This window comes from Piliocolobus tephrosceles, chromosome 8, assembly GCF_002776525.5.
Source record: "Piliocolobus tephrosceles isolate RC106 chromosome 8, ASM277652v3, whole genome shotgun sequence".
Lineage (NCBI taxonomy): Eukaryota > Metazoa > Chordata > Mammalia > Primates > Cercopithecidae > Piliocolobus > Piliocolobus tephrosceles.
The window spans coordinates 10,787,839-10,814,509 of NC_045441.1; the positions used below are offsets into that span (position 1 = coordinate 10,787,839).

The following is a 26,671-nucleotide window of genomic DNA, read 5'->3' on the forward strand; positions in this document are numbered from 1 at the left end:
ATGGGGGTGTTCTTACCTGTCCATAGGGGTGGGATGTCAGTAAGCTTTGCCTGTCCTGGTGTCTGTCCCATAGATGGATTCAGCTCTGCATTGCAGCCCCCAAAGGAGCCTGCATTGTTTTTGTTTTTGTTTTTTTTTTTGAGACGGAGTCTCGCTCTGTCGCCCAGGCTGGAGTGCAGTGACTGGATCTCAGCTCACTGCAAGCCCCTTCTCCCGGGTTTGTGCCATTCTCCTGCCTCAGCCTCCCGAGTAGCTGGGACTACAGGCGCCCGCCGCCACGCCTGGCTAGGTTTTTGTACTTTTTTTTAGTAGAGTCGAGGTTTCCCCGTGTTAGCCAGGATGGTCTCGATCTCCTGACCTCGTGATCTGCCCGTCTCGGCCTCCCAAAGTGCTGGGATTACAGGCTTGAGCCACCGCGCCCGGCCGAGCCTGCATTCTTAAAAGAACGTTAGGGGAAGAAAGATTTAAGAGAGCCCCTGAAGTCCTGAACCCCTTCAGATGGAATTATTGGCTGCCTGTAGTCAGCTGCCAGTCTAGCCGTGCCCTCTAAAAGAAGTCGCAGAGATTGAGTTATCAGCCAGGCAGTGAAAAGTTGTCATGTTCGCCTAATTCTTGTAGAGGCGAGAGTGGGAGTAAACTGGAAGGAGGTGGATTCTTGGTGATTTGGGGGCCACGTTTCCTTGTATCACCTGTAAAGTTTTTGTTTGTTTGTTTGTTGTTTGGAGACAGGGTCTTACTCTGTCATGCAGGCTGGAGTGCAGCGGCGCAATCACGGCTAACTGCAGCCTCAACCTCCCCAGGCTCCCAAGTAGCTGAGACTATAGGCATGTACCGCTGCACTTGGCTTATTTATTTATTTATGCTGGTCTCAAACTCCTGAAGCAATCCACCCACCTCAGCCTCCCAAAGTGCTGGGATTACAGGTGTGAGCCACCGCGCCTGGCTCACCCATAAAATTAAAACGAAAAGAGCAGACCACAGCCAGCAGTCTTCGGACCTCCAGCTCTCGCAGGTGGTGGGCAGTCTTGCCCCAAGTGCAGCAGTTGGCCAGGAAGCAGGTGTAGGGACAGAGCAACAGCAGGCACTGTGGGGACACACACAGTAAGCGCGGAATTGGTGTGTGTTTGCGGAAACGTGAATGGGTGAACGAAGGGGTGTACGAAGGTATACACAGGAACGCCACAGTCAGCTCTGTGTAAAGTGGACCAGTGAACAGATTGCTGGTATTGCTTCTGACAGCTCTGCTCCTCAGGGGAAAACGGTGAACTGACTTTAGAACTCGCCTTTGTCAGCTCCAACTAGACTCTGGAAGGAACACAAACGCTCAGGCTTCCCCATGACAGACTGTGAAGCAAAGCCAGTTACACAGCTACAGTCACTAATATTTTTGGTATAAAGCAGTTGCTAAAATTAATTCCAGTCTGAAACTTGATGAATTCTCAGTCATGGAATTAACAGGTCTCAAATGGAAAAAAAAAAAAAAAAAAAATTAGCTTGATTAAAAATAAATGTTTGTGCTGGAAGTGTGGATCCTGTCTGTCCCTAACAAACTAAATACAAAGTTTTTCATCTTAGAGGATTTGTTTGCCTTTGAGTATTCATAGGGAAAGTGCACGTTTGTACCAGAAATTTAGAGACGCACCCCCAGTAAGTTGTTACAAGCGGTCAGTATTATCCTTTTTGTGTAAGGCCAGGAGTCAGTCCCTATGATAAAGGGAAGATACAAGCCTGGCTCAGCAGTGGCCCCCCTGAGTCTATCTGATGTGCAGAAAAGTCACGCACACACCACTGTCTTGAAGGGCAGCCTCCTTTCAGCCAGCACCCATTTACTCCCTCTTATTAGGCCTTCCTCTGAATTTATATCAAGCAAACTATTTAGGACACATCTGTGAAGCAGGAAGTGTGTTTCATTTTGTTTTTAATGAGGTTTCAAACTCTCTCTTCCCGTCTCTGTCCCTGGATGACAGCGCAGAGTTTTATGTCATTTGCTATTAGACGTCTTGTGGCTTGACATCCTTGAAGGCTCAGCCACCCCTGGGTGTGTTTGGTTAATATAGCAAGTGAAGAAGAAGGGGTGGTCTGTTAAGAATTTGGAGATTCTGGCCAGGTGCGGTGGCTTACGCCTGTAATCCCAGCACTTTGGGCGGTGGGGGGCTGGAGGGTGGCAGCCGGGGGTGGCGGGCGGGGCAGGAGGAGCATTGCTTGAGTCCAGGAGTTCGAGACCAGCCTGGGCAACATGTTGAGGCCTCATTTCTACAAAAATTTTTAAAGAGCTGGGCATGGTGGCATGCACCTGTCATGTCAGCTAATTGAAAGGCTGAGGCGGAAGGATTGCTTGAGCCCAGGAGTCCAGGTCTGCAGTGAGCTATGACCATGCCACTGCACTATAGCCTGAGTGACAGGGCGAGATGTTGTCTCTTAAAAAAAATAATAAAAAAATAAAAGAAAAAAGTAGAGGTTCTGTGCTTAGTTAATTAGAAAATTTCTAACAACACAATCAGTTAGACGTTGATAATTATTTCTGCTGATGTAAGTATCACAACGCAGGTCATGGGCAACAGTTTACCACTTTCACAGCCAGCTTCAATGTTAAATGTCCCCCAGAGTATAGCGTGACCAGTCTGATATTATCATCCCCAAATCTTTATAGTTTTAGCTATTGGCATGGATGACTGAATAACCATTTTTTTTTCCAGTGTGGTGGTCTTGGGGTTTTGCTTATTGGTGTGTGTGTTTCAAGAGGAACCTCTGTTCCTTGGACTTCATGTAAGTGGCAAGTCATGCAAAAAGCTGGATTTTATCAATAGTTTTTGTCTAAAAACCAAAACCAAAACATCCTTCCCCGAAGTACCAGTGCTTGAAATAAACCGCCCTCCTACCCCCACCCAGCTTGCCCACGTGGATCCAGTAGCACCCCCGGTACCCTGGTGGGCCTTTTTGGCAGCCCCGAGGGGTCAGGGATCTAGGGGAATGAGTCACCGCGGGGAGCGCAGATGCACTTGGAGTGGGGAGTTGCAGGGGGAGACCCATTCCCCTGCTTTAAACCGCAAATGTCTTTTGATATCTAGTAAAATTGGCAAGCAGAATGATTGAAAACATGTGAGAGGTAACTGGATCTAAGTCTCAAGTAGTACATATTTGAGAAGTTTTCCCCAATGTAAAAGTCACTCTTTAAGAGCCTTAAACTAATAAAAACAAGGAAATTCCATGTTACGGCCGCCACTCGGCCTTTTCATTTTTATTCCAGAAGTCAGATCTGACAGGTCAGCAGCTCACTGGCTCTGAGCTCCCTGTATTTAAAGCAGTGGGGACGAGGAGAAGAACTGGCAGCCGCTGGGACGGGGAAGTCTCCAATGCCGTTCAGTGCCAGGCTCGTAATTCCATTTTAGTTTATCCTATTTTCTCTTCTTGGGGCGGCTTCCTGTATTTACTTTATTCACTAAAGCTGCTTCAGGATTCCTTTAGAGACCATTCTTGTTTCTTTCCGTTTCTGTGTCCTTCTTTTCTTGAGACAGAGTCTCGCCCTATTGCCCAGGCTGGAGTACAGTGGCACGATCTCGGCTCACTGCAACCTCCGCCTCCTGGGTTCAAGCGATTCTCCTGCCTCAGCCTCCTGAGTAGCTGGGATTACAGGCACGCACCACTACACCTGGCTAATTTTTGTATTTTTAGTAGAGACAGGGTTTTGCCATGTTGGCCAGGCCAGTCTCGAACTCCTGACCACAGGTGATCTGCCTCCTTTGGTGCCCCACAGTGCTGGGATTACAAGGTGTAAGCCACTGCACCCAGCTAATTTCCTTTATAGTTACACTGGCTTGGAGGAATAACATACTGAGTGGCATGGAAGGCATTGGTGCACATCGGTGCAGCATCCCAGAGCACCGTCCACTGGCGGCTGCTTGTGCATGGCTACCTGTGGCTTCTTGTCTGTGATGGAACCTCGTGGGCAGAGAAATGGCTGGAAAGCATCACCAAGGCTGCCTGGTCCAAGTTGCTTCCTGTTGCTGCGTGGGCGGTGTCCTGGGGTCCAGGCCCTGGATGGTAGCGATAAGATGGTGGTGGAGTGCGGTCCTTGTAGATCCCACATTACTGGGCGGCCTTTTGCTGTTCAAACCAGATCACAATCCCCTCCCTGCCAGGTGGTCTTCAAGAAGTCACAGGAGGCTGGGTACGGTGGCTCACGCCTGTAATCCCAGCACTTTGGGAGGCTGAGGTGGGTGGATCACTTGAGGTCAGGGGTTCGAGACCAGCCTGGTCAACATGGACAAACCCTGTCTCTACTAAAAATACAAAAAAAAATTAGCCAGGTGTGGTGGTGTGCTCCTGTAATCCCAGCTACTCGGGAGGCTGAGGCAGGAGAATCGCTTGAACCCAGGAGGCGGAGGTTGCAGTGAGTCAAGATTGTGCCGCTGCACTCCAATCTGAGTGATTCTGTCTCAAAAAAAATAAAAAAACAAAGAAGTCACAGGAGGCTCAGCATACAGAAAACATCAGGTACAGAGAGATGTCCTTCCTGGGCCAAAACAGGTGGTGTCGTTTTGCTGAGTTTGATAGAGAAAAAATCCTGATGTCTGTGTACATAAGAAGTGACGTCTAGAGTTCGAGAAAAACCGGTGATGAGAACTTGAACTTGGAGGAGTCACAGGGAGATTGGGAATGCTTTGTAATTGGCATGAATTTCCTGCCTCCAGGGGCCTGGCACAGAGACCTAGGATGAAGAGGGGGCCATTGAGCGGGGTGTGAACTTGGAGAGTGTGGGGAGCTGCCCCAGCCGAGGGCACTGGATGGGAATTCATGCCAGAACCCCATCACATAGTGGCAGGAGCTGTAATTGTGCTTCTTAATTGTGTATCCTCATTTAGTGTGAGTTTAGATGGTTAGCAATAGCTCGTTAGCTAGCTTTACAGAGTCAAAGTTAAAGACCCCCCCAGCTATCTTGTAGAAAGCCCCCTGGACAGGATGGGGTGATGCTGACAGCTGGAGTCTCTGTTCTAGTGCCCAGAATGGGGAGACTGGCAGTACTTCCGGGCAGCCCACAAAGCAGCCCCTTCCCTCCGCCGGTATCCCTCAGGTCCAGCAGAGCTAGAAGTGAAACTCACTGAGGATTGACACGGCCCCTTTAAAATCGCATCTCCACTCTTGGCACCAGGAGCCGTCATGTAGTGTAACCTGTTGGTGCCCAGAACCCAGGTTTCCTGGTGGCAGCCAGCGGTACCGGTGCCAGGAGGCAGCGAAGGAATCACTTGCGACGCCCGCTCTCTCTGCTATACGAGCGTCGTTCTGCGGGGCCATCTGGCTGGCAGCAGCTCTGAGCCAATGGCAGGATGTTGTAAACCTCACTCGCTGAACGCGGCACCAAAAATCTTGAAAATTAACTGCAAAAATAAAATCAAAGCTGGCTCCGAGATGGTATTTCTTGGCCTGGCATAAGCTCTCCGGATGAACTTGCTCTGCCTTGTTGATAGATGCCTCTTACTAGTTTGGTTTTTTCCCAGGAGCCACTTGGCATCTTTTAACTTTTCCTTGTAAAATCCAGGCAGAAACATTTTGAGAGCTTTCTGGAGTTTTTATTTGCTAATTAAAATGTGAGAAGGGAACACAGCCACAGGTAGAGGTCTAGTGCAAGCCACAGCTGTGATTCAGAAGAAAAAATAAAAAAGCCAAACCTGACAGTTTCAAAATGAAGTTATTAGCACTTCACCTGTAACTGTGATAGCTTTTAACTTGCATGATCCTTCTCTTCGGCACCACCTCCCACCCGAACCCCAGAGCATATGGGAAAAGGAGCTTATGTGTGGACGTTGCAGGATACTTAATAGCTGAAGAATCTAACGGATAACTACCATCTCTCTGGAACTTTTTTAACTTAGAAGAGTATGTCTTGTTCTGTTTATGTATCACGTAGTTTTCCAGCAACCCTGGGAGGTGAGGTAGGTGGTATATTTTACCAATGGGAAAATCGAGGCTCAGGAAGTCTTGGTGACTTGCTCAAATTCCCATAATAAGAAGCCGCTGAATCCAGGATGGAACCTGGTCTACCCCAAGTGCCTCTACTGCTTCCTAGGCCCCAGTAATGCCTCTGGGTAGGGCGGGCCCAGCTCTGGAAGAAACACGGCTATGAAAAACATCACCCAATATTGGGTCACCAGCCTTCTTCCACTTGCAAAATAATTAAGCAAAATCTGTTTTTATTTGTTTTTGAGACGGAGTCTCGCTCTGTCGTCTAGGTTAGGGTGCAGTGGTGTGAACTTGGCTCACTGCAACCTCCGCCCCTAGGGCTCTAGCGATTCTCCTGCCTCAGCCTCCCGAGTAGCTGGGATTACAGACTTGCACCACCACACCCGTCTATTTTTTTTTTGTATTTTTAATGGAGACAGGGTTTTGCCATGTTGGCCAGGCTTGTCTCGAACTCCTGACCTCAGGTGATCCACCTGCCTCGGCCTCCCAAAGTGCTGAGATTACAGGTGTGAGCCGCTGTGTCTGGCTGCAAAATATCTTTTAATTCCGTAAGTCGTAAGCAGCCAATGGCCCACCAGGCCCAGCTGTATGTTCTCAGGGACCCCCCAAAGCGTATATGTCCCAGGCAGACACACACTAGGTGGTTTGTGTTGCTCCCCAGCAGACCGTGTCTGCCCGAGCAGATGTCAGTGGCTGAGAAGCCCCAACAGGGTGTGAGCCACAGACCCGTGGATGGCTTCCCCGCCAGCGTTCTTCTCGCGAAGGGGAAGGGAGCCTTTGCCAGAATGACTGGTGCCCTAACAAATTGATTCCTGCCAAACAATAGAAATAAATATTTTCAGCAGACAGAAATGTTGGCTCCGAAAGCATTCAAATTAAAGGCTTATTTCTGAAACAAATACTTTAGGAGGAAAACATTTTTACCAGCGCAGATGAGATCAGCGCTATTCCTTTTGGCAGTGGCAGGATTATTTTGAGACTCAGCCACAACGGTTCCCCTGCCCCATCTCGTTTTTCACTGATGACCTCGCCCCCTGTTTCATGGAGACAGGGAATTGCATTCAGCTAGAGGCATGGCGAAGAGGTGGTGGCATGGTGTCCTGCAGAGAGCCTCAGTTGGACAGTCGGCCAAACTGGATTCAAATCCAGGCCCTACCTCTCCTGCTGTGATTTCAGCAAAGCCCGTCAGTCGTCTGATCATCAGCTTCCTCAGTCTGTGAAATGCGGCGGTGCCTACCTTACAATGGTTAATAGCATTATCCTCAGGACCTGGGGCTCATTGGAGGCCAGCACTGTCCCTGGAACTCCCTGTGTTGATGAAATGGTCTCTACCCACCCCAGCAAATATCACTGCCACTAGCTACATGTAACTGTTGGGCCCTTGAAGTATGGCAGCTGGAGCAGAGGGAGCACATTTTAAATTTAACTTAGATGAACTATAATCCACATGTGGCCACTGGCTACCGTTTTGGATAGTGCAGTTCCTGCTCATCCGTCTCATTTCATTAGCTGGTGCCTGGAGCCAATTAATTGGTTGGAGGGTCAACCTACTACAAATCTCCCAACTCCTCTGTGCCGGATGCAGCTGTGCGGAGTTTGAGCCTGTCCTCTTTGACATCCGTCTTCTGTCTTGCAGGCAGAACAGTGGGGCAGTGCCATCGAGTTGGCAGAGGAATGAATATCTTAGCCACGAACTCCCCAAATCAACCTTCCTGGGTATCTCTTAATTTTCTAAGAGAGGGGTCTTGCTATGTTGTCCAGGCAGGACTCGTGGACTCTTTCCGCCTCAGCCTCCCGAGTAGCTGGGACTGCAGTTGTGCACCACCACACCCCTCTGATGTTTCTTAATTTTAACAAGTTCCCACATGTCTCATGATGTATGCCAAGTATAAAAAGAATAATAGAAGGCATGAAGTCAAGGGGCTTGTTTCCCAGGCATTTGTTACATTCATGCGAAGTGAGTCGCATTTATGCGAAGCCTCAGTTTCCTTATGTGTAAGACCAGATCAGCAAAGCTCCTGTGGCCACCTCTCTCCCTGCTTGACTCTGAGGCCAAGAGGAGGGGCAGGGTCAGCAGTGGGCCAGACCTCAGCAGCCCCTCCCCATCCTGGTCTGGGGGAACACAGGAGGCAGAAAACAAGTGACCTACCCAAGGCAGGCGGTGGCGGGGGAGGTCCCACTTTAACAGGAGGCAAGATGGCCGGGAGAAGGCTGTGGAGAACCCAGGCAAATGGAGATTAGCAGACCCCAAGAACCATACCCCAGGGGGCTGGATGGGTGGGGGGATTAGGGTCCTCTGGGCTCCTTTCAGAGCTGAAGATTGTAGTGGGGAGCACTGTGTGTGCCTACAAGGCTGAGGCTGGCAGGCAGAATTGTGTGTTGTTTTGAGACAACAGCCACAACAGAGCAGTAAAGAACACTGCATATAAAACGGACATTTTTTTTTTTTTTTTTGTAGCTGAAAAATGGTCAAATATCAGTAATTTCATGCGGTTTGAGTAATCCATAAAGCAGAGCCCTTCTCGTTAGGGCTGAGAATTATCCTCCCCTCTCCCTGCCACAGAGCCGGCCACGTGGCCTGCCCCCAGCACCTGCTCTGCCTTACATGTCATTATGCGTCTCCGAGACAGCGTCTCTCACATCTCACCGTTTAAATGAGCGTCTAGCGAGTGTTCTATGGAGTGCAATGCTTGTTGGATACATCTGGCATTTTCGTCTTTGCAGAGTGGGTTTGTGACGGGGTGAAAAACAAAAAAACAAATTCTTGATTCTTGATGGAAATCTCGTAGTCCTGAGAGATTTTTATAAAAAATAAAGCCTTTATAAAAAAGGCTTGTAGGAAAACTTTGTATGCATAGCTTTTGTACTCATAGACCAAATTATAATTTTTTATTCAATCTTATTTTCTGAATAGGTAATGTGTTCACTTGGTCCAAAATCAAAATTTTAGCTGGGTCCAGTGGCTCACACCTGTAATGGCAGTACTTTGGGAGGCTGAGGTGGCGGGTGGGGGGGATCACTTGAGCTCAGGAGTAACATGGCGAAACCACGTCTTTACAAAACACACACACACACAATTAGCTGGACGTGGTGGCACGTGCCCATAATCCCAGCTACTCAGATGGCTGAGGCGGGAGGATTGCTTGAGCCAGGAGTTCGAGGCTTCAGTGAGCTGTGATTGCACCACCGCACTCCAGCCTGGGTGACAGAGTGAGACTCTGTCTCCAAAAAGATAAAATTTGTATGTTTATATACTGAGAAATTTTGTCTCCGCCTTTGTCCCTTTTCATCCCTACTGTTTACCCCAAGTCAGTATTGTACTTCTGTTCATTTTCTGGGGGTGTGCTGCATAGATTTAAGAGAATAGCATTTTCATGGAAAGGCTGCAGCTTGTAAGTTTCACTTGAATTTCTGTTACTGGGAGTTAATATCAAATGATCTCTCAGAACCAAGAAATACTGATACATATCAAATGTATGATAACATTTTGAGAATTTTCATTTTTTTTTTTTTCAGACAGAGTCTCACTCTGTTGCCCAGGCTGGAGTGCAGTGGCGTGATCTTGGCTTACTGCATCCTCCGCCTCTCAGGTTCAAGTGATTCTCCTGCCTCAGCCTCCCAAGTAGCTGGGATTACAAGTGCCCGCCACCACGCCTAGCTACTTTTTGTATTTTTGGTAGAGATGGGATTTCACCAAGTTGGCCAGGCTGGTCTCGAACTGACCTCAGGTGATCCGCCTGCCTTGACCTCCCAAAGTGCTGGGATTACGGGCGTGAGCCACTGTGCCTGGCCCCATTTTGAGAATTAAAGGAACATGGGCACATAATCTTTATACGAGGTGGAGTCAGATTGAATAGCAAGAGGAAGAGAAACTGACGTCCATGCTCTTTGCACTGGGCGTTTTATGTGACTTAATCCTCATAGCAGCTCTATGAAGTATGTATCAGGCTGTCCCCATTTTACATTAAATCGCTTGCCTGGATCACTCAGCTGGGGAGGGTGAGAGCCAGGCGACCTACCCAAGGCCGTGTCTCTGGGTGGGGGGCTCAGAACCTCTCTCCCTCGTTTTGCAGTAACCAGACATTGTCTCGTATAAATTGTAGCAACTGGAAATGAACCAGGTCTTTTCCTGCCCTCTGATTTTGGTGGAAGATGTGACCTACCCAGGAAAAGCACGATGATTTTAGGAGTTTAGGTGCGCGAAGCTATTTTCCAAGCATGCTCATTCTTCTCCCAATTTGGGACGCATTGCTGCCCCTCTGCCCTCATCTGTGGGGCCGAGGGAGCTGGAGTGACAGCCACAGCAGACCGCTCTGCATCCCTGTATGCCTTGTGGGAAACAGCAGAGGAGGTGGCGTTGCACCCATCTTACAGATTCGGTGGCTTGCTGAAGGCCATTCACCCAACAGGCAGTGGGAATCCGTGTTCACACTGGTCCCTTGGATCAGAAATTCAGTGCCCTTCCCTCCACACCATGCTGTAGATACCTCTTTCCTCTCCTGGACCCGGGACATCCTCTCTTCTTCAGGGTATTGGGGACCAGGATCCACCCTTGTGGTGAGAAAACCACACCATAAATAAACACAGCCACCATACGCCGTGAGATCTGGCCAAGAGGTTTCCTTCTGTTCATTCGGCCCTAATCTCCAAGATGGGAAAGCATTGCCAGCTGCCCTGTGTAGAGATGCCTGAACACACAGCGTTTCTTATTAACCCCCCAGATAACCAGAACATCAATCTTTGGGCAAGCACTCGCTTCTTCACATGCCCAGTATCTATTTCTTTCTCTTCTTTTCCTTGTCTTGTCTTGTCTTTCTTTTCTTTTTTCTTTTTTTCTTTTTAAAATGAGACAGGGTCTTGCTTTGTTGCCCAGGCTGAGCTCGAAATTCTGGCCTCAAGCGACCCTCCCACCTCAGCCTCCCAAATACCTGGGACTACAGGTGTGCGCCACCATGCCCAGCTATCTTTTTTTTTTTTTTTTTTGGTACAGACAGAGTCTTGTTATGTGGCCCAAGCTGGTCTCAAAGTACTGGGCTCAGGTGATCCCCCCACCTCGGCCTCCCAAAGTGTTGGGATTACAAGTGTGAGCCACTGCGGCCAGCTATTCTTTAATTTACTAACGCTGACTACCTGCCTGTGATGTCCCCAGGACCCTGCAAAGTTCTGGGAAATTCATAGCAAAATATAGGCCCTGCTGGAGTTTACACCCCATGGGGAGATGGCACCAACCCTGTGCCCAGACTAGGGGAGCTGCCACACATCCACCCTCTGAGCTGGGCACACAGGTTCCCATCTCTTATGAGGTGAGGCAAGAGCAGGGAGGGAGTCGGGGAAGTGGCATCAGAACATTTTTTGGAAGGGAGAAAGGAAAGGTTTCCAAGCAGAAGGAAGAGCCTGTGGCGAGGTCCGAGGGGAAAGGAGGGGACCCTGTTCTCTGGGGACACTAGGGGAAGGCCAGCGTGCCAGGGCAGGGTTCTGGGGGGCCCTGGGTGGTCTTATCCGTGGCCCCCGGGAAGCCACAGAAGGCGTTTAAGCAGGGAACGCCAAGTTCACGGCGGGCTTTGGCAGGGCGCACCCCCTGTTGTCTCTCCAGGCCCCCACTGCATGCCCTTGAGGACTAGGAAGCGTGCCTTCTTCTCTGCACCAGACTGACTCCTAGCAGCTCCCATATCTCCAGCTTTCCTGCTTTCCATTATGCTTTTTGCCTCTTTTTCCTCACTGCCAGCCCAGGCCTGTGTGGGGTGGTGGGGTGGCTGGGAGCTCACTGCTCAGCGTGGGCAGGCGGTGTGGGTAGTGGTCGTTCTCTGGGTCTCTCCCTCCCACTGTCCCATCTTTGCCACTCATCTGCTGCCCCCCTGGGACCCCTTTTGGAGGTCAGTCTCACTCTGGAAACTCTGGCTTCCTGGTTCGAGATGCCCCCTCTGGCCCACGTGTCTGACATCACGTACCAGAACACTGTGGCCATCATTCAGAATTTTTTTATGACATAGCAGTGAATCAAAGCCTGTCAGTGGGAAAGTGATGGGGAAGGATTAAGTGTCCTGAGAGCATTTGGGAAATATGAGGTTAGACCTGGTTCTCAAACTTATGAAATAGGCGAAAACATGAACGTTCACTTTGGGAATTCTGCAAGATTCTCCTTTAAATGGAGTCCATGAGGAGAACAAAATGAATTTTCTGCAGCGCTACGCAGGAGCACTTTTCTGGAAATGAGATTTCCTAGGACCTTGTCAGCCCTTCATAGCCTAGGTCTTCTTACTAGGGGGGAATAAATGAGATTTTATTTGTTTTTATTTTTATTTTTTTATTTTTTGAGACGGAGTCTCACTCTTTTGCCCAAGCTGGAGTGCAGTGGCGCGATCTCGGCTCACTGCAACCTCTGCCCTCTGGGTTCAAGTGATTCTCATGTCTCAGCCTGCTGAATAGCTGGGATTACAGGCGTGCATCACCACACCCGGCTAATTTTTATATTTTTAGTAGAGACGGGGTTTCACCATGTTGGCCAGGCTGGTTTCAAACCCCTGACCTCAGGTGATCCACCTGCTCCAGCCTCCCAAAGTTCTGAGATTACACGTGTGAGCCACCCACCGGCCACAAACTTATGAAATAAGCCAAAACATGAACTTTAACTTTAGGAATCTACAAGATTCTCCTTTTAATAGAGCCCACGAAGAGAACAAATGAACTTTCTGCAAATGAGGTATCCTAAGACCTTGTCAGCCCTTCAAAGCCTAGGTCTCATTACTGGAGGGGAGAAAGTAAGATTTTAAAATATAAATGTGTGGCCGGGCACGGTGGCTCACGCCTGTAATCCCAGCACTTTGGGAGGCCAAGACGGGCGGATCACGAGGTCAGGAGATTGAGACCATCCTGGCTAACACGGTGAAACCCCGTCTCTACTAAAAATAGAAAAAATTAGCTGGGTGTGGTGGCGGACGCCTGTAATCCTGGCTACTCGGGAGGCTGAGGCAGGAGAATGGCATGAACCCGGGAGGCAGAGCTCCCTTGGATCAGAAATGAGTGCCCTTCCCTCCACACCACGCTGTAGACACCTCTTTCCTCTCCTGGACCTGGAACATCCTCTCTTCTTCAGGGTACTGGGGACCAGTGAGCTGAGATCGCGCCACTGCACTCCAGCCTGGGCGTCAGAGCGAGACTCCCTCTCAAAAATAAATAAATAAATAAATGAATGAATAAATAAAAAATAAATAAAATATCAATGTTTAGCCAGACTCAGTGGCTTACCCCTGTAACCCTAGCACTTTGAGGAGGCTGAGGTGGGAGGATCGCCTGAGCCCAGGAATTTGAGGCCAGCCAGGACAACATAGCAAGAACCCCTATCTCTTTAAAAAAACAAACAAAAAAACAAAAAACAAAAAAACCTCATCATTTCCTTTTAGGAGTAGGCATTACGTTTACGTGCTTAAAATACCAAAAGTACCCAAGTGTAGATATGAAAGACTTTCCCGCCCCCAAGTGAATGCCCAGCCCCTTAATTTCCCTCCCCTGGCGCGGATACTACCAGTATCTTACGTTTGCAGAACCTTATACAGAATCTTGTGTAGGTAGAAGCAGACTCTATGCATCTATGTATATCTGTGTATTTGCAGTGACTAGATTGATTGCTGTTGATGGACATATTTTGGGGAGGTGTTTCTACACTTTCATTACCGAGCACAGGCTTGCAGGATGGCACTTTCCCGCACGCACCACCACGCCTGGCTAATTTTTGTATTTTTAGTAGAGACAGGGTTTCGCCATATTGGCCAGGCTGGTCTGGAATGCCTGACCTCAGGTGATCTGCTCGCCTTGACCTCCCAAAGTGCTGGGATTATAGGCGTGAGCCATTGTGCCCAGCTGGTGTTTTTTTGTTTTTTTGTTTTTGTTTTTAAATAGAAACGGGGTTTCACTATGTTGACCAGGCTGATTTTGAACTCTGGACCTCAGGTGATCTACCCGCCTCAGCCTCCCAAAGTGCTGGGATTACAGGTGTGAGCCACCATGACTGGCCTTGTCTTCTCGCTTTTCTAAGCCCCCCACCTCTGTTTTTGTCCCACGGTCTGGTCCTGTCTGTCTTGTTTCACCTGGCAGTCGGGGTTGACTTATGATTTACCTGCACACCCCTGGAGCCCCTGACCTGGTGGGTGATGCTGGTGGCAGAGTGAATTCGGGTCTGAGGCCAAGCATGTGTCTCTGAGAATACAGAAAATGAACCGTGATGTAGTGTTTACCATGCTGCAAACTTGAAATATATCATCTTGATTATGTCCAGAGAGAGGAAGTCATTTGACCACAGCCACACAGGTTACAGCAGGGATGACGCCTGGAGTCCAGGTGTGAGCTACCACACCCAGCCCACATACACTTCAAAGATGAGCAAATCCAGGCTGAGTGCAGTGGCTCATGCCTGTAATCCCAGCACTTAGGGAGGCTGAGGTGGGAGGATCACTTGAGGCCAGGAGTCCATTCAGGTTTGGGAGGCCGAGGCAGAAGGATCGCTTGAGGCCAGGAGTCCATTTCAGGTTTGGGAGGCCGAGGTAGGAGGATCGCTTGAGGCCAGGAGTCCATTTCAGGATGGGGAGGCCGAGGCAGGAGGATCGCTTGAGGCCAGGAGTCCAGTTCAGGTTGGGGAGGCCGAGGCAGGAGGATCACTTGAGGCCAGGAGTCCAGTTCAGGTTGGGGAGGCCAAGTTGGGAAGATTGCTTAAGGCCAGGAGTCCAGTTCAGACACCACCGTTTGAAGCGTCTTGAGATGTTTTCAGTAGGGGGCTGGGAGAGGTGATGGAAAGAGGCTGGTGGGTGGGCTTAGGCCCACCATGTCTTTCTAACCAGAAAGCCCTCCATTCATCCAAATGATTCTGTTGTTGGAAATGAAACAAAAAATAAAATGCTCTTAGGACCTTCCTGTGCAGGAACCATGGCTGACCTTTCCCTTTTTGTACAAGTGATCTATTTTTTCACTAACAAAACCATTTAAGATTTCTATATAGGATGTGCTGTTTGATTAGTTTGACAGATAATCCCCCAAGAAACATCAGATGAACTCACTCTTTGGACTAAAGTTTGAGATAATAAAATGAGAATACTTGTGTTGCTGGTGTGGCCAGCCCAAGTATGTTTTTCTCACCAGTCCAGGGGTTCTGGGGGCAGGAGGTGTCCTTTGCAGGCCTAGAAGGACCCACCCTGTGGGAGCCTGGCCCTGTGCCTCTGCAGTGAGCACTTGCAGGAAGTCTCAGTGGGAAATGGTGGGGATGCCTCCCACAGCTCACACTTTAAAACAAACAACTGACAATTACACTTTTTGTTTTGTTTTGTTTTAAGACAGAGTCTCACTCTGTTGCCCAGGCTGGAGTGCGGTGGCACGATCTCGGCTCACTGCAACCTCCGCCTCCCGAGTTCCAGCGATTCTCCTGTCTCAGCCTCCCAAGTAGCTGGGATTACAGGCTTACCCACGCCCAGCTAATTGTTTATATTTTTAGTAGAGATGGGGTTTCACCATGATGGCCAAGCTGGTTTTGAACTCCTGACAATTACAATTTTTGAGACAGGCTCTCCCTCTGTCACCCAGGCTGGAGTGCAGTGACTTGATTATGACTCACTGCAGTCTTGACCTCCTGGGTTCAAACGATCCTCCCGCCTTAGCCCCCAAGTTACTGGAACCACAGGCACCCACCACCATGTCCAGCTAATTTTTGTATTTTTTGTGGAGATAGGGTTTCGCCATGTTGGCCAGGCTGGTCTTGAACTCCTGGGCCTAAGCGATCTGCCTGCCTCGACCTCCCAAAGTGCTAGGATTACAGGTATCAGCCACTGTGCCCGGCCCACATACACTTTAAAGGTGAGCAAATCCAAGCCAGGCATGGTGGCCCATACCTGTAATTCCGCACTTTGGGAGGCCGAGGCGGGCAGATTGCTGGAGGCCAGGAGTTCAAGACCAGTCTGGCCAACATGGCAAAACCCCCTCTCAACTAAAAATATAAAAATCAACTGGGCGTAGTGGCTCACACCTGTAATCCCAGCTTCTCGGGAGGCTGAGGCTTAAACCCTGGAGGTGAAGGTTAACCAGTGAGCTGAGGTCACGCCAGTGCACCCTAACCTGGGCCACAGAGAAAGACTGTCTCAAAAAAAAAAATAAATAAATAAAATAGGCATATCCAAATGGACCTCTGGTCTTATTAAAATACTTATTTGGGAAAAAAGTTTTCCCACAATTTCTGTTAAGCAGACAGCTGGTTAACATGGTCGTTTTGTTTGTTTGTTTGTTTGTTTTTATTATACTTTAAGTTCTAGGGTACCTGTGCACAACGTGCAGGTTTGTTGCATATGTATACATGTGCCACGTTGGTGCGCTGCACCCATTAACTCATCATTTACATTAGGTATATCTCTTAATGCTATCCCTCCCCCCTCCCCGCTACATGGTAGTTTTTAAAATTTTGTTTTTAATAACATCTGAAATGCCTGGCTGAAAGTCTGGAGTTGCGGGCAGAGAGAAACTTAAAATGTTAGGAGCTTTGCCCTTTGAGGAGCTGTCAGAATTGGAGAAAAAACATCCCAGAAATTGTAATCCGTGAGAAAAACAGGATTCCAGCTATCCAGAGCGCCCCGGCTGTACACCAGCATCACGGGATGAGGGATGCACGTGTGCCCGTAGCCTTGGTTTCTGAGCTGAAACAGCAGCAGCCAGGCCTGCTTGGTGATAGGCTCGGCCTGCCCCTGTGGTGGACCGCCTGGGCCTTGGCCTTGGTCTTGGCCCTGTGGTGGATGATCTGAGCCTTGGCCTTGGCCCTCCAGTGGATGATCTAAGCCTTGGCCGTGGCCTTGGTCCTGCCGTGGATGACCTGAGCCTTGGTCTTGGCCTTGGTCCTCCAGTGGATGACCTGAGCCGTGGCCTTGGCCTTGGTTCCGCAGTGGATGACCTGAGCCTTGGCCTTGACCTTAGCCCTCCAGTGGATGACCTGAGCCTTGGCCTTGACCTTAGCCCTCCAGTGGATGACCTGAGCCTTGGCCTTAACCTCTGAAACTCTTCTATGCAAGGGTGAGGCTCCCGTTGGTGACACCCACTTGCTCAGTCTACACCTGGGAAGCTCTTGGTCAGCTCGGCCTATTGACTTGGGTGAGAGATAGTTGCCATCCAGTAAGTGCTGGGTGTATGAGGTGGGCTGGGCCACAGGACTGCAAGGGGCTGGCTGGGTGGGACCGAAACCTGACCCATGTGGGTCCTCATTGCCTCCTGACATCAGTCATCCTATGATCTCTTGGAAAGATAAAAACACATTTTCTGCGTTCTGGTGCCTCTCCTTGCCAGACATTTTCTCAGTAAAGTTTCTGTCTCTTTCAGCCTTGTTGGAAGTGCCAGGTTCTGAGCCTGTCAGTTTGCTGCTAGCCTGCCAGCTTCCAATGACCTGGGACGTGGGACGAGGGGCCTGCAGGTGTTTCTAGCTGGAGAGGAGTTCTAGATAGTTCTGAGCAGATGCCCTCCTGTGTCTTCCTCGGAAGAATTCTGGCTTGGCTGGTGGTGTTTTCTGTGACCAGCAGTGGCCACCGCCACCACCAGCCCCTCCTCCCCTTCCCCCTCTTCTATCTCCATACGCCCTGAGACTGGCCAGTGGGTAGCATATTGTGCAAGAAACAGCTGTTGTTTTGACAAAGGACATAACTCGCCTCACTTCTTGCATCACCAGACCCACGAGGCCGTGGATTCCAGGCCTCTGTCCCTGCAGGTGGACACACAGACCGTAACACAGAGGCTCACGTGTCCTACACTATGCATTACAGAAGGTATTACTCCCATCACCACTTGTGTATGCGCTTGTTCACATTTACCAGGATCGTAAAAATTAATAGATAGTGCAGTTTTTCCAGCTAGATAATGCATGCAAATGGCAAGACAGTCCAAAGATACACACTGTGGAGTGAGTCCCTCTCCCCACTGGCCCCTCTGGAGGGAGCCAGGCATGGTCACAAGTTTCTTCTGTATCTCTCTGGAGATAATCACAGCCTATGCGAGCATATGGATGGATATTCTTTTAAACATTGTGTTGCGGTTTGCTTCTTGGCTTGGACGTATCTGATGATTATCATGTCCCTTACAATACACCGTGTTTTTTTACATTGCAGGAAAATCTGTGAGGGGCTAGACCGACAGGGTATTGCTGGGCGTGGAGGAGGTTGGGTCCAGGTTTTTTGCTCTTTGTGACTTTTTCATGCCTTTCAGATGTGACGGCTCTCCATACGCCTTCTCACACGTGACGCATGACTCATGGGCCGAGGACTCTGCATTTGGGACCCCCACCTCCACCTCCCCAAAATGCATTTCATTCCCTTGTTAATGTGTCATTGTAGTTGACGCTTTGAGGATAGGCAGGCTTGGTAGATATAAAACAGTATTTGGCTTATGTTTAATCGCTGTCTCCTCCCACAGCCTGAGAACGCCTTAGCGTCCTTCAAAAAGGATTTGGTGGTGCTGTTTTTTATGTGTGTGTGTGTTGTTTTTAAAAAAAATTTTTTCCAAGGGACCTGGTCAAAGATTTCAAGCCCTTAAATCTGATCAACCCAATCTGGGGCGGCGGCAGCTCAGTCTCTCCTCCTCGCTGTGCCAATCTGTTTCTGTGGTGGCGGGTGGCGGCTCGGTGTTAAATTTGGAGACCCCCGTGGGTTTCCCATGCCGACCTGCATATGTCTGCAGGCGCAGGGAAGGGAGTGCCGCAGACCCCCGTCGAGTCCCCGACTGGCAGCAGCAAGTTGCCACAGGCGCACTGGCTCTGCAGCCCCGGGATCAAGGTGGGTTCACCTTGCACCGGGCCACCTGTTTCAGTTCCCTGCTCCCCCAGGCAGGCTCCCTGACAGATCAGCCCAGGGAGGGGCAGGTGGGGGCCGAGGGGGATGGAGGGGGCCCACAGACTCCCTGCTCATCTGGCGCCCTCCCCAGCGTTTTCCACACTTGACCCACTAGATGAGAAGCTGGGGGTCGGGGCTGGGACCCCACAGTCCCCTTCATACCTCCAGCGCCTGCCGGCTCAAAGACATCAGTAGACACCCACCGATTGGGTAACTGCCCCCAGCACCCCCACCCTGCGAGGTTTCCATGCAGTGGGGAAAGTAGGGACCCCCGGCTGAAAGCAGTCATGTTCTTTTTTGTTTTTCTCCTAAGTTTTCTGTGTCTGTGTGTGATTGGAACGAAACATCAACTCTTTTTTTTTTTCTTTTTTGTCATATTTCAATATTGGCTTTCTTCCCCGCCTTCTTTCGAAGGCTCCTTTTATAACTTCTGCTGCTGCTGCTTAAATATAGATGTCGAAGCCCTCCTCCCTCCAGATTGTTTATATTTTTGAAGAGCCTTCTGCTTCGCTGTGACTGCTCCTCTCTTATCTGTATCCCCCGTTCCACCACATTGGTTTCGGTTGCTCTTTTTTTTTTTTCCCTGCCTTCCCTTAACTGGGATGTGTTTCAAATGTGGTCTATCAAAATGTTCAGTGTTTCCCTTTTTTCTGCAATAGCTTTGACATCTGTTCTTGAATTCTAGCCCACGTTATTCCTTAGGACTTGTTTGCCCAAGATGTGCCTGAATGCCAGAAATACTAAGGGGAGAAGAGTGTGGTGTGGTGGTATCTTCCCCTCATTGCCTGGTTTGTTGTTTTATTGTTGTTGTTGTTGTTTTTTTTCTTTCCTCCCCTGCTTTTTAAAATGTCTACGATTTCTTTCTTTCTTTCTTTCTTTCTTTCTTTCTTTCTTTCTTTCTTTCTTTCTTTCTTTCTTTCTTTCTTTTCTTTCTTTTCTTTCTTTTCTTTCTTTCTTTCTTTTTCCCTTGGAACATCTCGCTCTATTGCCTAGGCTGAAGTGCAGTGGCATGGTCTCAGCTCACTGCAACCTCTACCTCCCGGGTTCAAGCCATTCTCCTGCCTCAGCCTCCCAAGTAGCTGGGATTACACGCCCGCCACCACGCCTGGCTAATTTTTGTATTTTTAGTAGAGACGGGGTTTCGCCATGTTGACCAGGCTGGTCTCAAACTCCTGACCTCAGGTGATCCACCCACCTCGGCCTCCGAAAGTGCTGGGATTACAGGTGTGAGCCACCTCGCCTGGCCTATCTATGATTTCTATGATTTCTAAGTTGACAGCATGTTTTCATCCCATCCAGCATGGCCCAACCCATAGTGGTACCAAGGAAGCATTTCCCAGCAAGAACTTGTAACATGTAGGTTTGCTGGTTTACTTCTGCCAAGGAGGAAAGCCAGTGGGCCTTGGTGAGGTGGGTGGGGCGAGGGGGTGGCAAAGGAGACGCTATAGTGTGCTTCTTGGAGGCGTGGGGATAAATCTTGAGTTCTGATTTTTCTCACCGTTCAGCCTTTGAAATGTTAGGTTCTTGCTCTGCTTGGACTCAGGGTGACGGTCCCCACCGTCGAGAAGCCAGCTGGAGCAGCCACCTTGGATCCCAGCAGAATGGGCCGCTGTGTGTCTTTAGTCGCCGAAGCGACTCGGCAGGAAAACAGGCCTTTTGGTGGCGACAGCAGTGTGTCCTTGGGCGCCTGCTGTCAGCCTGGAACACCATTCTGGGGCCATCTGCTGCAGGCTTGTTGGAAACAGATCCTCTTGGCAGCTCTTCCCAGAATTTCCGAGGCCAGGGCACAGGTTCTCTGGCGCGTTGATTATCGGTTTGTTGCGGGGAGCAGAGCCCAGAGCCCTCAGTCCCCTGGCGGGTTCCTCGTGGGGGACCCACTCCTGGTGGTCCTCAGCGTTCCCGCGCAAGTAATGTGATTTGAGAATAATCGCCAATGCCAGGTGCCTCGTTTCCGAAAAGTGGTTGGAAATAATTATTCTTGGAATTTACGTTTTAAAGATCCCTCTTGAAAACTAATCATAGATCAATGGTCTCGAACATGATGCTTGGCCTAGAGTGAGCTCACCATAAATATTTGTTGAATGAATACAAACCAAATATTACTCCCAGAGATCCCAGGCCCACAGCGTTGAAGGACGGCCACCGGAGGCCAAGGAGGGGATAGCCGAGGAGGGAATAGCTCAGCAGAAGGACTAGAGCCCAGGAGAGTGGCTGAAAGGGACCCTTCCTTGGCTGGAAGAACAGGCGTGGAGCAGCTTGGGGAGGCGAGTCCTTTGGGCATTGGCCTGATAGTTGTGGCTGGAGCAAAAAAGATGTTTCTGTGTATTCTGTTACCGGAACAAAGTCATTTATGGCGGGCACATTGAGGCACGACCCATGGCGTTGAACGAGCTTGGTTTTCTCAACCACTGCACATGGGACGGACGAGGGATGGGTGGATAATATAATGTTCATTTCCCTGCCTTCCCGCTGCCCTCCAGTCCCTCCTCTTGCTGATGAGTTGACGATCCCTAGAGCCACTGGGGTCTCTCCCCCAGTGTTCTGGTCAAATGCAAATAGGACCCTCCTCTAGTACACAGTGCAATTACAAACTCGCTTTTCCTTTCCTGTTTCCCCCAACAGAGAGAACTCGATGCCACCGCAACGGTATTGGCGAACCGGCAGGATGAAAGCGAGCAGTCCAGAAAGCGGCTTATCGAACAGAGCCGGGAGTTCAAGAAGAACACTCCAGAGGTGAGGCGGGTGACCGTCACAATTGCTTTGAAGGGATCTTAGAATGCTGGTGCATATTCAGGCGATGCTCCGTGAGCGTTTCATTTTCATCAGTTGAATGCGCGGTCGGCAAACAACCCGTTTCTTTCCCCGGATGTCTTCAGCCCCGTTTCCAGCAGAATGCATGCCACCCTGCAGGCCGTGGGGACATGGAAATTGATAGGTTGTCTGGAAATATGAAAGCCAGAGCTAATTCCAGGTGCAGATACTGGACAGCTGGGTCTGTAAGAACACGTGGGCAGGTGTGTGGGTGTCTCAGACCCTCGAGTTCGTCCCAGACCCTGTCCCATGCCGGTTAGCAAGCCACCGAAGTCCATAAGGCATCCTGTGGGATAGAAGGCCCTCGGGGCCTGCTTCCCCGGTGCTGGGGCAGTGTCTGAAGGCTGCACGCATCTGGGCATAGCAACGCGCCTGATGCTTCTTGTAAAACAGACATTTCGCCTGCTAGGCCTTTTAAATGCCTCTCTGTTTCTTGAAATACGCCATAAAGGGCAGTGGAAATGTGCTTTTCACATACTCTTGTTTTTTCTCTTGTGAGTGTGCAATCGGGGGGACAGTGTTGAGTTGCTGGGGTGGTGTTTTTCTGCTCGTTTCCTGGGCCCCTTCTTCCTTCCCTTCAACCCTATCAGAGGCTTAGTAAGAAAAAGAAAAAGACCCAAGTGTGTTGCAGGCAGATGAGCAGTCGCGGGAATGGCTTTCCGGGTGACGTCTTCCAGTTTGGTCCCCATGGCACTCATGCCATGGTCTCGGACCCCAGCCTCTCTTACACCTTTCCCTTGTATGGGAAGGGGTCGCAGCAGCCCACAACTTTGGCCCAGCTTCTGGGCTTGGGGAATCTACAGCTCTTGGCTCCTCCATATGGGACACAGGAAGACGCCTGGAGGCAAAGCTCCTTTCTAAGAGAGATGCCCCTCTCTTACATAATATTGCTGGGAAATTATATGTGAATTGCATTTTTAAAAGCAGACTCATTTAAAATGTTTCAAAGGAGGCTTGCTAGTCAAGGGAGTGCTGGCATGAATCATTATGGAAAACAAATTAATAACCTTATGTCTTCAGAATAAATATTTTGGGAGAAAGCTTGGTAGCAGAGTGGAAAGAAGGCAGCCTTTGGCCACAGAGCCAGCTAAGGGTTCAAATCTCACACCCGCTGCTCACCTCTGCCTGCCCCTAAATGTGGGTACTCCATGTTTCATGAGACCAAAAATGAAGATGGGAGTCACTGGGGGTGCTTGGGGGTTGCTGCCTTCTCTGCCCGTGTTGGGGAGTGGGGGGCCCTATTCTCCGTGTCAGCCTTGCCATGAATAAAAACAAGAGGAAAAAAAGAGCTGGGGACAGAACATCCTTCTTCTGTTGCCTCCAGCGGCTTCAGAGCAGACTTTCCTGGAACTCTGATTTCCTGAGAACTTGTCCTTGACTCAGTTTCCCCAGCCCAAGCCCCACCACATCCATCTCGTGAGCTCCTTATGGTGCTGTTTCTGTAGCGAGTGGCCGTCCGCCGTTCTGTATTCACTGCCCTTTCCTCGGTGACCACATGTCCGCTGGTTTCCATAGAAAATCTTAGAGGTTTGGCTGGGCACAGTGGCTCACGCCTGTAATTTCAACACTTTGGAAGGCTGAGGCGAGCAATCACTTGAGGTCAGGAGTTCAAGACCAGCCTGGGCAACATAACAAGACTCATCAAGAAAAAAGAAAACATGATTAAAAAAAAAAGAAAAGAAAATCTGAGAGGGGCAAGGCCATCCTTCTGAGGCCACAGACAATAAATACACGAGTGTAATCAGCCAGAGAATGAGGCTTCAAGAGGCCTAGATTCCCGGGTGTTCCTCAGAAGTCCCCAACTCCTAGTGACAGTGGAGAGGAGCATGTCCCCCTTTGGTCACCCTGTCTGTCCCGTATGCTCTGCTGATAAATGCCGCTTGTACTCTGCTGAGCCCTGTCCCTCCATCGTGCCTTGTGTTGAATTCCACATTAGTTACTCAAAGACACCTGGCCTTAAACTTGGCGTTTTTATCTCCTTCTGATCCCAATAAATGGAAGAGGCTTGGGCAGGCGGCAGCCTGGTAGGTACCTGCCACTTGGGGCATTTCTTCTCAGGACACATTTTTAGACTCGTCTTCATGGAGAAGGGGGCTGGAACCCACCTGCTTGGCCCCGACCCCGTCACTGCCAGTGGGTGGAGGGTGGCGCCCACTTCCTCATCTTTCGCTGTAGTAACGAGGGTCTCACTGCAGCCTGCGGTCCTGGGGAGGTGGGGAGGGGGGAGCTGGCTGTAGGCTTCTGCCCCGCCAGCCCCATGCACTTTCCCATCCAAGGGCCAACCTGGAAATCTGTGGAGCGCCCATGTGGGAAGTCCAAGGCGAGACCCACTTCACTTGTGCCAGCAGCCAGAGCCTCCTGCTGGAAACTTCTTTTAATTTTTTGAGATAGAGTCTTGCTCTGTCGCTCAGGTTGGAGTGCAGTGTCACGGTCTCGGCTCACTGCAACCTCCGCCTCCTGGGTTCAAGCAGTTCTGCTTCAGCCTCCCAAGTAGCTGGGATTACAGGCACGCGCCACCACCACAGCCAGCTAATTTTTGTATTTTTCATAGATTTCACTATGTTGGCCAGGCTGGTCTCGAACTCCTGACCTCAGGTGATCCACCCACCTCAGCCTCCCAAAGTGCTAGGATTACAGGCATGAGCCACCGCACCCGGCCCTCCTGTTGGAAATTTTGAAGCCACATAAGGCCAGAGCGGTGGTGGGAACGGGGCGCTGTGGCTGGAGTGTGCATAGTAGTGGTGGGAGCCGGGGCCTGTGGCCAGAGTGTGCTGAGTGTGCAGGAGGCGGGGTTCCCTGCTGTTCCCTGTGACAGCAGGTGTATGTGAGTGGGGGGCTGTGACAGTACGTGTGTGTGTGTAGATAGCACATATGTGGAGCCTCAGCTCAGTGCCTGGCCTGCACCCCGAGGGGACATTGGGTCACCATTTGTTTGGAGTCTCAGTCTTGAGGAGCCACCACTGCCCTGACACTGGTTGTTCCTCTGGCTACACCGCAGGATTGATTACTAATCATGGAGGTGACGTTGGGATGTTGCATGTGTGGAAACGGGGCTTGCTTAGAGCTTTCGCCCGTGGGGTAGGACAGCCTGGCTTACCAGAAGGAGGGTGTCCTCTTCCCTATGGATGCAGCCCACGATCCTTACAGCTCCATACCTTCCAGGGCACAGCGCGGCAGAGCCAGGGCTGGTGGTGTTCCTGCTGGTATGACACCAAGAGTGTTGATCTTGGTGGAAATGCCCAGGTCTCCTTTTGTTCTGGGAAAGGAGGAAAGGTTCTTCGGTGTCTGATGAATGTCTAATGTGTTCCATGAGGAGGATTAGGCACCCGTGAGGGTTCAGTGGGGAGTAAGGTTCATCTGCCGTTGGAGATTTCACCATCTAGACTGGCCCTTCCCAGATGTCACTGGGAAAAGCTCTAGTCTAGGAGGGAGAAGGTGGGCTCTGATGGGGACGTGGCCGGGGAGGGATGCTTTGTGGTGACTGGGACTCCGACAGGTGGGAGAAGCCACAAGAACATCAGGAGGTGAGCGCCAAGATGGCTGGAGCCTTGAGGGGTTTTTCTGGGGACAGGATCCTGCTCTGTCACCTGGGTTGGAGCGCAGTGGCACGATCACAGCTCACTACAGCCTCCAACTCCTAGGCTCAAGGGATCCCTCCATCTCAGTGTCCTGAGTAGCTGGGATTACAGGCACGTGGCACCACAATGCCTGGCTATTTTATTTTAATGTTTTTTTTGGTTCTTTTTTTTTTTTTTGAGACAGAGTCTTGCTCTGTTGCCCAGGCTGGAGTGCAGTAGCACGATCTCAGCTCACTGCAGCCTTCACCTTCTGTGTTCAAGCAATTCTTCTACCTCAGCCTCCTGAGTAGCTGAGATTACAGGCATGTGCCACCACACCCGGCTACCTTTTTTGTACTTTTAGTAGAGATGACGTTTCACCATGTTGCCCAGGCTGGTCTCGAACTCCTGACCTTGTGATCCACCCGCCTCAGCCTCCCAAAATGCTGGGATTACAGGTGTGAGCCACCGCACCTGGCCATAGTTTTTAAATTTTTTGTAGAAACAGAGCCTTTTGCTGTTGCCCAGGCTAGTCTCAAAACCCTGCGCTTATGCAGGGTCCTCCCACTTCGGCCTGCCAAAGTGCTAGGATTACAGGCACAAGCCACTGCGCCTGGCTGAAGGTTTTCTGTTTAGAATTAGTTTTTTGAAGTTTCAGTTTTATATCATTAGATTAATATATTTGTCATCATTTGATACTGTGTCTTTTTAATCCAGAAATTGTAATTTGCAGAAGATTGCAATTACTCTGCAGATAAAATTGTGTACATTTTCTTTGAATCTAAAAACAGAGTCCCTTTATAAGAAAAATGTTTTTAAATGTTCTAACTGAACATCCATTCTCTATTGAATTAAGAATCCATCATGGAACACAGTAGGTGGTGGAGTGTTTCTAGGGTATATTGCTTTCTATATTTTTGGGGTTTTTTTTTTGGAATATAGTGGCATAATCATAGCTTACTGTGGCCTTGATGTCCTGAGCTCAGGTGATCCTCCCCTTATAGCCTCCAGAGTAGCTGGGACTATAGGTGCGTGCCACCACACCCTGCTAATTTTATGTTTTTTGTAGAGACCGGGTCTCACTTTGTTGCCCAGGCTGGTCTCAGACTCCTGGGCTCAAGCTAAATCTCCCACCTTGACTTCCCAAAGTGTAGGGATTACAGGTGTGAGCCACTGCACCCAGCTCTGCTTTTTGTATTTCTTACTGCAGGCGACATACTTAGTAGCTGTGTTTCTTGGGGCAGATAACCTCCCAAAGCCCCAGTTCTGTCATCTATAAATAGTGTAACGACAGGGCCCTGCTCACAGGGTTGCTGTGTGCACATATGTGTATGTATGTACCCATGTGCCTGTATGTGACGGGCTTCACACAGGCCTGTCCCTAGAGTTTAGCTTATGTTCGTTACTAGTATTAACCGGAGAATACTCACCATGTAACTCATGAGATACGTGGATTTCTGTTCCTCAGAGCTAGCTCAGGGAATTTCTATATTTTATTTTATTTTG

General features: G+C 49.8%; 1 protein-coding gene across 8 annotated transcripts in view; it reads left to right on the forward strand.

Annotated features, from left to right (window-relative positions):
* Positions 1-26,671, forward strand: part of CUX1 (cut like homeobox 1) — a 469,420-nt gene that overhangs the window by 81,516 nt on the left and 361,233 nt on the right. For all 8 annotated transcript variants that reach the window (XM_023194480.1, XM_023194479.1, XM_023194482.1 and 5 more), the window contains exon 2: positions 21,420-21,530. In XM_023194480.1, coding sequence (XP_023050248.1) covers positions 21,420-21,530 — 111 coding nt within the window. The remainder of the gene's footprint in view (positions 1-21,419; positions 21,531-26,671) is intronic.